Source organism: Vulpes lagopus, chromosome 8, assembly GCF_018345385.1.
Source record: "Vulpes lagopus strain Blue_001 chromosome 8, ASM1834538v1, whole genome shotgun sequence".
NCBI classification, from domain to species: domain Eukaryota; kingdom Metazoa; phylum Chordata; class Mammalia; order Carnivora; family Canidae; genus Vulpes; species Vulpes lagopus.
The window spans coordinates 37,548,104-37,560,692 of NC_054831.1; the positions used below are offsets into that span (position 1 = coordinate 37,548,104).

At 36.8% G+C, this 12,589-nt stretch overlaps 1 protein-coding gene across 1 annotated transcript in view; it reads left to right on the forward strand.

Moving 5' to 3' along the window:
• The window catches only part of LOC121496476 (phospholipid-transporting ATPase IB-like), a 593,036-nt gene that overhangs the window by 407,211 nt on the left and 173,236 nt on the right, over window positions 1-12,589 (forward strand). The window contains exon 28 of the mRNA XM_041764812.1: window positions 8,227-8,301. Within this exon, the coding sequence (XP_041620746.1) occupies window positions 8,227-8,301 (75 nt within the window). The remainder of the gene's footprint in view (window positions 1-8,226; window positions 8,302-12,589) is intronic.

Sequence of the window (12,589 nt, forward strand, 5' to 3'; positions counted from 1 at the left end):
AAACACATGTTTTTGAATTTTTGCCATAGGTTTTGTCCATAAATGAAATGATCTTATACATATTCCTGCTACTCCTTCCATAATAAACCCCCCGCCGCTGTTCCAACACCACGGTTTGGAAACAACTGTGTCATTAATGAACGATACCAGATCCTAACCAATGACCTCCAGATGAAAGGCTCATTATTTCATTACTGGTCTCCAGAGCTATTTTGTTCCCTAACACTGTAGCACAGAATTTAGACTGAAGAGTTTAAGCCTTGAACTATTAAAAAAAAAATGTAAGTAGTCCTTGACATAATTTGGAGTGATTACATTCTATTGTGCCAAGAATTCCTTATTAAAAATCAATTTAATTGTGCCTATACCATCTGGTCGGTATTATGGTCTTTTATGGGAGGGAACCATGATTTTGTATTTACCTGGTGCTCTATTGGATAAGCACGTCATTTCATAAAAAGGGGGGAGTTTAAAAAGAGGGGGGGAATTTTGTAGCACTGAAAAGTTAATGATTAAAGAAACTTTAAAAGTGTTTACTAGATTTTCCTTCACTAACTCTTGTGACTTTTGGGTTGTAAGATTTAATATTTTGTATCATTTAGGATTTTAATGGAAAATAAAGTAAGAAATGTGTGTGTGTACATCATATGCTAAATTTATTTTCATGAATAGTTTCTTTTATTTTTGAAACTCTAGTTCAATTAAACAAAACTTAGATTGTCACATTAGTATTTGTGTTGTCTTTTTATTCAAAGACTGAATAATGAAGTGCAAGAAGTTTGCTTTTGATTGTCTACTAGCTTGGTTTCAATAATAGCAAAGGATCACAATTTTTTAGCTCACACTATTGCAGGAAAATGTTTCAAACCAGAGTGACTGCATTTTATTATGCAAAATGGGGAAGATTTTGCAGCCCTTTTTTCAAAAACACTATATATATATATATATAGTGTTTATACATATAGTGTGTGTGTGTATATATATATATATATATATATATATATATATATACATTACCCTAATGTAAAAAGGATCCTTTAGCTTCCTTACATGGCATTAGAGGCTTAAGATTTGGATAATTTTCTCAAGTTTTTTGATTTGCTTATATGCTTATAGTTGTGAAATATTGTGTTCATGTTACAATCTTAAAACATCAATGTTGTAAATTAGTAGCCATAAATGTTCGCTCAATTCTAAATTGCCTTAACTTCAATGTTTTTTTTTTTTTTTAAATCACATGTTATACAGGGTCTGGTATTAACAACTACCTATTTGGTACCAGCCCTAATATCTCTTCCCTGTGCCCTGATTTCCTCATTTGTGAAATTCAGACAATGCCTACTTGTTAAGATTTCTATGAGAGGGGATCCCTGGGTGGCTCAGCGGTTTAGCACCTGCCTCTGGCCCAGGGTATGATCCTGGGGTCCCGGGATTGAGTCCCCCATCAGGCTCCCCCCATGGGGCTTGCTTCTCCTTCTGCCTGTGTCTCTGCCTCTCTCTGTGTCTCTCATGAATAAATAAATAAAATCTTTTAAGAAAATTGCTATGAGATTTAAATGAGATATTCATTTGGAATGTTGTGAAAATTCTTGGCACAGAACGTATGTTAGCTTTTATCATCATCAAAAATACCAAACGGACCATTCTGCAGTTTCTGGCCTTTCCATTTGTTCATCAAAAAAATAAAGCTAGGGGATTAAGGAAGTTGCCTGTGCTTACATAGCAATTAAATGCTCAAACTAGGATGAAATATCTTTGGCCGATTTCATGATCTGTCCTGTACTCTGTTTGAGTGACCTTACCTTTTTAATGTTAAATGCTAATATTCTGCATGTATTCGTTTAATGAACCCCTGGACTGTACAGATTCTGAGTACATAATAGTAAGCAGAATTTTTATAATCTCTGACCTCATACATCTTACACAAGGTGAGACAGACCAGACAGACAGCAAGCAGTGTGACAAAAATTATAGATGTGACAAGCTAACAGAGAAATGTGCATGGTACAGTGATAGACATTAACAAGGTCTTTTTTCCTACATAATTCTTTAATGTAATACTGATTTGTTGTAATAATCATAGAGATGTATAAAGAAAATTAATTTCTCATCTGCCTCCATTCCTGTCCAGGTACTCAATAGGAACAGTTTAACTAGGCTACCTTCCTTTGCACTCATACAAAGACATTAAATTTATGGCATCTTTCTTGTGATTCTACAAAAAAAAAATGGATTTTATACACTGGCTCAGTTCACAGAGCATGTTACTTTTGATCTCATGGTTATGAGTTCAAGTGCCACATTGGGCATGGAGCTTACTTAAAAAACAATTTTTAAAAATGGATCCTGTACACATAAAGACTTTTTTTTTGTCCTTAAAAAGTCCTTATGAGTTTTATAAGTATATAGTGTTGGCTCTTAGCATTGTACGTGTCCAGGACCGACTCAGAGAAAACTCCCCAAAGATTTTAGAGCTGAAGCCCTGCCCATTTATTACAGTAGTTACTATTTATTTTTTTAAAGATTTTATTTATTTATTCATCACACATACACACACACACACACACACACACACACACACACACACACAGAGGCAGAGTGAGATGCAGGCTCCATGCAGGGAGCCTGACGTGGGACTCAATCCCGGGTCTCCAGGATCAGGCCATGGGCCGAAAGCAGCACTAAACCACTGAGCCACCCGGGCTGCCCAGTAGTCACTATTTAATGGGGACCACTCTATCCCATAATTCATTGGACTGAAACACTGGAGGGGGAAGTTTTTAGAGTATCTTGCTGTTACTACTGTTATTATTATTACCATTATTATTTCTGACAACCCTTGCTCTAGAATAGCATCCTTGAATTTTTTCTTTTAATTTCCTTTCTACATACCTACCTACCAACTTACCTATTTATTTTGCCTTTTCTTTTGTCAATCTAATAGTATTTCTTTGTCATACATTCCCTCACTTACATACCTACAGATTTAAAATTTTAAAAGATAAGTGCTTAATATTTTACAGACTTGCTACATTCACTCCCTAATAAAGAACTTTCAGGACTTTTTTTCCCTGCACTATTTGCTTTGTTTTATTTTTTGCTTTCCACTATTAATAATACTGAAAAACAAGAAAGGTTTTTATATGGAAGACCTTTTATTTATGAGAATGAATTTCTAAAACTAGGAACTTTTAGATGAAGTATATGCTTATTCTTTATCCTACTACACGTTGCCAGATCGAATTCCAGAAAGATTGTAGCCCTTTGACTTTTAAACAGGTATCTTTAATGCCAGTTAATCAGCTCAGACCCTGACGTGCAAATCAGTAGATCATGATGTTATTGCCACTTTAGCAAGAAACCATATGGCTAATTTATTTAATTATTCCCTGTAGGGCACTTTCCCACCTCAGTCTTCTACCCTGGGTCTTGGAAGAACAGAGTAAATCGAGGAACAGGTCCTCCCTTTCCCAAATGAGGCAATCATCTAAGTATGTCGACTGTTAGTTGAGAACCTGAGTGGCAGCAGGTACAGCCCACTGAGATTGTGCAATGCGGCCAGGACCTCTAGACGGGAGTCTGTGCAATTAGCCAAGACGGTTACTGCGTTTTTGGCAGTGAAGCAGCAGTTAAAGCAAAGAAGGATCTTTTTCCAAGAAGGAAAAGCCATTTAATAAGTTTGAGTCAGTTTGCTCATAACAGCCCTACATTTGAGGACCAGAAACCCCAGGAGCTTGGCAAGTCAGTGCTTGGCAGGTCTTCCCACCAACTCACCAAGTCTGAGGCCGGCCAGGCAGAACTTGGCTCCCTCTGCTTTGACTGTATTCATTTAATAGCATTCCTAGTTAACAAGAAAGTGAAGGCAGGAATCTTTCTCCCCATTAATCCAGAAGAGCAGAATGTAGTGGCTCTAAGCACAGTCCAAGTAACTCCATCAGCAGGGAAACAGGCTGTCTGTTTGCCTTGTGGGGTTTATGCACTGTTGGATGTATGCAGCTTGGAGGTTGTGGTCCACCAAAAATGACATTAATGTTTAGGAATCAGGCAGTGGTTTCTTTTTTATATATGAATTAACATTTGGATATGGCTACCCAGTGTGAAAGTCTGATTTTATAGTGTGTCAGGGAGCCACTGATACCTGTCTCATGAATAAATAAAATAAAAACTAAGTACATTTGTATGAATTATTTAAAAATACAGTGTGTTCTCTTTCCTTTTTCCATTTCACCTATGGAACTCTTGCCAAAATGAAATCAAGTTTGAGTGTTTACAATGTAAGAGAAAACCAGTTTGTGGATTTTGAAATTAGGAGATGGATTTTTTGTTTGTTTGTTTCATTTATTTTGGTTTTAATTTCTTTTTTCTCTGCAAATATTTCTGATGAAATAAACAGGTCTGATCGTCTAATGATGGATTATTTGAATGAAGATTGAAATTGAATTGGAAATGTTGAGAACGAGCATGTTTATACTTCTCAAAAAGCTGCAGCACCACCTGCAACTGATAAAAATTAGTACAAACATATCAAAAATCTTTAGAGAGACATGTGGCCAAGCCAGTGCCAACTTGGACAGAAACAGAGCACTGGCTGCTTAGAGGAAATATCCCAACATTCAACTAATCAAGATGTTAATCCAATGTAAAGATTAAAATGTTTTACATGGTTCAGGATTGCTTGGAGCAAAGGTTAATGCTGAGAAAGAAATGGTTGATTTCCTAGGATTTTTTTCCCTTATTGTCTGTTTTCCACAACATGAGTGTCTTAGTTACATGGAGTTCACTCAGTCTTTAGAATAATTTCTCATTAACAATTTATAAAGATATGTTTCTGGTATAAGGATCTCAATGTGTGAAGTTCTAGATTCATATCTGGTGCTACCATGGCCTCTACAGAAAAGAGCCTATGGTTCTATGTATGAGATCCGTCCAGGGGGGCAGGAAATGAAGCTTTCCCCACCCACAGCCTGTAAACACAAATATAAGTGTGCCTTTATGTAATCCGTCACATACCATTATTTTGCTTATAATAAACGTGTTACACTGCGATTTCTAACTTTATCAGGTTGACTTAATAAATTTATTTTTCACCCAGTGGTGGCACTATTGACATTTGAGGCCAGATGATTCTTTGTTGTAGGGGAGCTATGCTGGGCATTGGAGGATATTTAGCAAAATCTTCGGCCTCTACCCATGGAATGCTAACAGTACCCTCACGAAGGTGTCCAGCCATTGTCATTGCCTTCAGAGGAAAAATCAATCCTAGTTGAGAATTACTGCTTGAAATAGTTTTGTAAATAAAATATGAACATGTTTTGAAAGGTTCAGAACTGTACAAGAAGTATGAGAGTCCATACTACCTCCTGAAGAACACTTCTGCTGCCTGAAAATAATGAATATTATGTTTCTTTTATGTCTTCCAGAAAGTTGCCATGTAAAAGTATGTACAACTATTCTGCACAGTCATGACCCATTTAACATATACCTTGATATTTTTCATTTTAACATATCTATGAGTTTTATATTACTTTTTGAAATGTCTGCCCAGTGTTGCATTGTTAAGGATGAACCATAATTTGTTAGACTTATTTGTTTCCTTCTTTGATATCTTATACATCTTATTTTAGCTCGTTTCATGAAAAGTCACGTTTTCTTTAGCTCTTCTGTGTTTCTCAGGAGCATTCGAGATATTCTTCTTCCCTATGACCTAGTTCCTTCTGTAGAGATCATTTCATATTATTGTCATTTATTTATCATACTATTTCATCTACATATATTTGTTTTCCTTCTTATTTTCTGATGATGTCGAGGGAAGAGGGGCTGCAGAATTGTCTCAGAACACTTTCTCATCAAATATTTGCCTCTTCCACCCTGGGCAGCTGTCACTTTGCTGCAATAAGTACCTCCCTCACCACTATTTCTTCTCCTTTGACGAGTTGGAGGGCCCCGTATCTCACAGTCAATGCCTGTATGTTATGGGTTTTCTGTTGGATGAATTTGCAGTTATTTCTTTCCAGGTTCCCTCGGTCACCACCCAGCTGATGGTCATTTAGGCTCCGTGCTTTGCCTACCATCCTCCTCACTTGCTTCTTGGGGGGAAACGGTGTTTGCGTGTACATAGCCCTTCACCTTCATTTTGCTTGCTGTGCTGAATAGGGCAAGGGACCTAGGCCATGACTTGTCCCTGCTTCTAGATTTCACCCTTTAAATAAGAGTTGGTTCAGCTGTTTCTTGGATTGTTTCCTATTTCCTGGAAAACACTTTACTCTGTAGGCTTTGTCTATTGGCAGTCCCCCTTGTTTGAGGTAATCTTGTGTTTATTATTTCCGTTCTGTGTCACCTGTATTTTAATAAAGACTGTCCCATAGTTTCATTGAAAATAGCTATTTTCTATTTTCAATTATTTTTGCTTTTTTCAATCGATAGTAGGGGAAGAGAAGAGCTATAGAAATATCACTACTCTACCTTCAACAAAAGATGAATTAACTGAATTAAGCAATAAAATAGTTTGGTGTTCACTAGACATTTATTAGTGTTTGCTCACTTGTTTGAATAGGAGAATATAGAAGTAAAACATAATTGTGAGGAAATAAGGTTAAAACTCTTGAAACAGTTTACAAATATGCTTGAGTCAGATGTGGATTCAGGTTCTCATTGCACCAAAAGTTTGGTTGAAGTGTTGATTGTCAAGGCCTCAAGTGGTTAGAAAGCTGTGCGATTGGAAATGTTGTTTTAGGGGACAGCTAATATTTGAACAGATGTTGTAAAAATATTCTGAATGCAGAATACAGCACAAACTTCTGATTCTTAGTTCCCCATCAGTATTTTTTGACTGAGAACGGCCATGCCTCATGGGGACCTCTTGGGAGAGAGTGGGTTTAAGAGTGAGTTGGCATGTGGACAGATTTTTGAAGGTCAGTAAGGTCAGCAAGCTTATCTTAGGTTTAGGGGAGAACTGTAGTAGTATTTTGAACCAGGGTACAAGATCCCGAAAGCTGTGCTTACGAGAACTTCATCTGGCATTTGAATTGAGGTGTATTTCATTTGATCCCACTGGAACTCGGTGAGTCCTTTATGTTAGGTATCACACTCAGTACAGTTGTACAGTGTAGGGAACAGTTCCTCTTGCAAGAAGGAACTTGCAAGAAGGAACTTAGTCTGGTGGGTTCAAGAAACTGATTTGAAAAATTCTGACTCAGTAACATTGCGGTAGCAGAGTTGATCTCAACTCTTACTATCATGGGGTAGCTCCTCTGTGTTGTAATTGTAGTTCTACTATAGTAACAGATTCAGTCTGTCATGCTTTTTACCACTAAGGTGGATTCTGTGATTCACATGGGATGCTTTAAAGTCTACCCCCAAATCACTGGAATCCTGTTGTATCCCATAAATTTAGATGACTTTTAAACAGCAGCATTTTTGTATTCCATTTTTCCTTATTCACTGCCTTCTAAATCACATTTTCGTTCCTCCTCATGATGGCTCACCCCTCTTCTGTTGCACTCTTACTGCTCCACGTCTTCTCCTAATTATGCCTGCCTGATGGCTCCTTCTCTAAAATATTTTTATTCCCTGGCATTTTGCTCTGCAGTTGTTTTTATGTTGGTCTTGCTTAATCAATTAGAATTATAGTCCACTTGAAGACATAAATAATCGTCTACATTTTATTTATTTATACATCCCATGTTACTCCAGATGATTTGAGCATGTTTCTTCAATATTACCACCTTTTGACCTTTGCTGAAGTGGTGGACATTCGATTAAGGAGGGTCGATATTTTATGAGCTAAACACACAAATGACCAACAAAGGAGTTTTTGTTGTTTTTTATTTATAGTTTTTATCTGTTTGAAAGTCCAACAAAGATAAATCATATTTATCAAGTCAACTTTATAGGGAAAAAGAGCATGAATTTGAGACTCTTCCAGTCAATGAGAAAGTGTCACCACAAAACACATTCAAAATAAATTAAACATAAGTTGCTTTTCCGAAAATGTGTGCACATTAACAAATTGACATATGCCTTAAGGTACATTTCCCTTAAAATATCGGTACATGTGATATTGGGAACTTATATTTTATGAAAGAACGACCGCCACGTCCTGTGGCTCTTTATCCCTCAGCAGCTGTGTCCAGCTGGTGGTCCTCATTCCCCCTGCTACTTCTTCAGTGAATGGAAACATTTAGGTCAATATTGATATAAAACTTCTTGAACTTTCTTCTCTTTCAGCTTTGGTTCGCCTTTGTTAATGGATTTTCTGGGCAGATTTTATTTGAACGTTGGTGCATCGGCTTGTACAATGTGGTAAGCATTCTCCATCTCTATCAGATAGCATGCAGAACTTCAGTGACATTCCTTTACTGTTTATGTCTGGGAAGTGTATCTAAGTCAATCATCTGTATACATAGCAGGCAGCACAAATATATCTTTAGAGCCTTTGTTGCTGCGACACATCCTGCAGAAGCCCGTGCTCTCCACACATGGTTTCAATCATAGCAGATCATTCTTGAATAACCCCATGAAATTATTAACCCATATATCTTGATAATAGACCCTTGTTACCTCCTTACTAAATGCCTGCACAACATTTCCATGTTTTTAGCTCAAGTAGAAACTTCTGAGCTACATCTAAACCTATTTCACTTCATAATTTTATTTCTGAACTCTTAAACATAGATACACATATATAGTATGTAATCTAGTGTCCTTTCTGTTCTTCTTAAAAGAGTATCTGTCCTTGTGAAGGAATGTTTTCTTCCACAGCTAGTGCTAAAATAATGAATGCTGACTTCCAGCTCCCATGGTGAATGGTAATCAGCTTATTAGGTATTTTTCATGATTTCACAGTTCTTTTTTCATTGCTTCACTATCATGAATTCAAAAACTGGAAACAAACATAAACTTTAAGCCAAAATGATGAAGTATAGCTACTTAGCTTCTTGTTTGGCAGGGAGAACTAACTGAGGGACTCACAGCTTGGTGCTTTAGAGACCCCAGCATGCAACATTTCAAGTTGTACTTTCTCATGTGTTTTGGACACTAATTCTGACATTGCCTGCCCTGGGGGAGTTTATAGTCAGAAGCAGCTATCATAGGTAGAAATAGACAGAAGTTACCAGACATACAGTACACATAGTGACGCTATAAATATTTACAGCTTGTGTATACATTTGTGGCTGGATGTGCAAGTCATCTGTCCACTCAATCCTTTTTTTTCTTTTTTTGGTAGCTACAAGGCTAAGATGCTGTGTATAAGATGCTGCATGTGATAGGTTCCCCAGCCCTGTGGAGTTTGACAAGTTAAGAATGCCAAATTGATAGACTAAGCTGCCACTGAGCCTGAGTTCAGATTTTAAGCAGCCTGAATTTAGACAGTGTTGGTCAGTTAATAAGTGTGCTACGACCAAGCATTAGTGAGTCTGTTGCTAATACTTATGCTCAAAAGGCAAAGCTGACCATGGTGAGAGCAGGGCTGAATCAATGCCCATTCATCACCTGTGCTGGAACAGCTCCCCTGACTCACCTGCCACATGGATAGAGGCTCCAGGACCTTCCCTCCAACCGATTGTTCACTTTGCAGAACTTAACTGTTTTAGTAGATTAAAATTATGCTCACTGCTCCATAAGGATTTAGTGCCAGAAAGGGTCAAATCCATGCTCATATACATATTTATAGATAGGAAGCTAAGACCTGTGAGACTGTGCTTTAAAGCTCAGGAATGAAATACAAATCACCTGGTCACATGATGCATGGAGGTTAGCCCTACTTTGATGCTCAGCCATGAGAGCTAGATTCTTTTTTTAGCTCTGTGCAGCCTTAGGCAATTCAAATAAATCCAACAAACTTGTATTGAGGACCTGCTCTGCATAAGGCACTGATAGGCTATAGAACAGTGTTGGTCAAAATATGGTCCACACACCACTTACATTAGAATAACCAGGATTTGTTTGAAGATGCAGATTCCTAAGCCCCATCAGAGTTTCTCAGAGATAGCGAGAAACAACATTTTAAACACATTTTTTTAGTAATGATTGTGCATGTGAAAATTTAGGACCTGCAATGACTTTTGATCCCTGAAGTTGGGAATGTGTTACATGTTCTTTGTGTCCCCCAGACTTTAGAAAAGACAATATTGTGGTAGAGAAGTGAATTTCAAGGTGAAATGACCCTCTGTCACTCCAGTCCACAGTACAGGTGAGCTGCCAGCAAGTGGTAGCAGAGTTGGCATGATCAAGGATCTGTAAAGTGATGTCAGAAAGGTGTTAGCCTTCAGAAGTCAGTCATGCTGAAAGGGCCGAACCCTTTGAGAACATGGAAGCTTATCCCCACAGAAATGGTTTGGTAACTTTTATTTGAAACTCAGAAATATTGCCAAAAGAGTACGAAGAACTATATTAGATTCCTCAGTTATTAGCATTTTGTCCTCATTTGAATTGTCTCTCCACGCATGTACATGTTTGTGCACACCATCTCTTGGGCAAATATGGATACACCCATAGACATGCATGTGCGTGCACACATAGGCATGCCCCACGGGCACTCATGGTGCACACACACCAACACAGTGATTTCCAAACTGCTTGAAACTAACAAGACATCAGGCCCTTTTACTGCTTAATACTTTGGTGCATAGATGCTAAGACCATTCACCTATATAACCACAGTAGACTGATCAAAATCTAAAATTTAGCATGGATACAGTACTATGTCTGATCCACATTAGTCCATATTCCATTTTTGCCATTGCTGTTCCAATAATACCTATTTAAGAGTAAGTTTTTCACACTCCAACCTCACGGTACAAGAGACAGTTTGGGACATCCAAGACGTTCACTAGAGCCTACCTCTTCTGGGCTGGATTTCCTCTTGCCATTTTCTCCAGACAATTTTGCAGTCTTGCTTTGTCTTCTTCTGTGCTTGCTCTTTATATTTGATTCCCCAGGCCCACTAAAGTAGCAAGTCATCATTTCTCACAGCAGATTAAATGGCATTAAAACTGACTTGAGGGCAGCCCACGTGGCTCAGCGGTTTAGTGCCGCCTTCAGCCCAGGGTGTGATCCTGGGGATCCGAGATCGAGTCCCATGTCAGGCTTCCGACATGGAGCCTGCTTCTCCCTCTGCCTGTGTCTCTGCCTCTCTCTATCTGTTTCTCGAATAAATAAATAAAACCTTAAAAAAAAACTGACTTGAAACTCTTAAATCTCTCAGAATAATGAATGAATGCCATCCCATTGGATTCTCATTGTATCCATAGTCAGATTTCTCCATCATTTTATTTAATGGCTACAAGAATCATCATGATCAGATAGATTTCAGTAAGATTTAATCTCTTATTTTATTAAGAGATAATTCTTAATGTGTTTTAAGCTGTTTCAAAAATTTATCCCATTTAATCTTATCAAGCCAGCATAATTTGAAGAAAAAAACTGTGAGCCAACCTCACTCATAAACAAAATTATAAAAATTCTAAATAAAATAGCAGCAAATAGAGTTCATCAATGTATCAAAAGAGTAAAATATTTGACCAAGTAGGTTTTTTTCAGGAATATAGGAGGTTTAAAATTTTTAAACTTTTTTTTATTTTTAAACCTTTCTAAATATCATCATATCAAGAGAAGAGAAAAGAAAAACCTCATCTCATCAGTGGATGCTGAGAAAGTATTTGAGGCAAGTCGGCTGCCATTCCCAAAATAAGAACTCTAAGTAAATTAGGAAAGAAAGAAGCCAATTAACTATAATCCTGACTATTTTTATATTTTAAAAAATGGCATATTGCCATAAATGGTAAAATTCTTAAACAATTTCATTTTAAATAAGAAATTAGTTAGGAATGCCTGAAATCACTATATAATTCAGCATTGTTTTTGGAATTTTCAGCAACTCTCAAGAAAATTTAACTATTACAAATACTAGAAAAAATAATATCTATGCTTATATAAATATGCACACAAAAAGTGGCCTGTTAAATGTGTTCATATATGACTGGATATCTAGAAAACCCAAAAGATACCTGTAAAGAAATACTAGAATTATAAGAGAATTTATAAGGTGACTAGATACACAATAGATATGTAAGAATCAATAGCTTTTTTCTATCCTAGCAATCAATAGCTTATTTTTTTAACTCTAGTTGTGAGCACTTATAAATGCAAAGGGGTAATAATTCCTTTCATATATATCACATAGGAATAATTTTTATAGTACCAAATAGAAAAAAGTCCAAAATTTTATTGAAGTATACAAAATAGAGTTGAATAAATAGAAAGGCATATTATCCTTTTATATGAGAAGATAGTATCATTAAAAAAACTCCTCTAAATTGATATATAAATTTATGTATTCCAAATAGAATCCCAGTGATTGGTAGGGAGAAGGGAGTTGCATAAAATGATATCAAAGTATAAAGGGAATTAACACGTACCTGTGAATAAATATGTAAAGTACAAAAAAGAACAATTTTAAGGGTCAACTTCTCTCTCTGAAGCATCAGACTATACTACAAACCTGTGGTAACCAATTTAATGTGGTGCTGACAGAAAATTGGACTAATAAATTAGAGAATCCAGAAGTAAATTCCAGTTTTGGATTCCA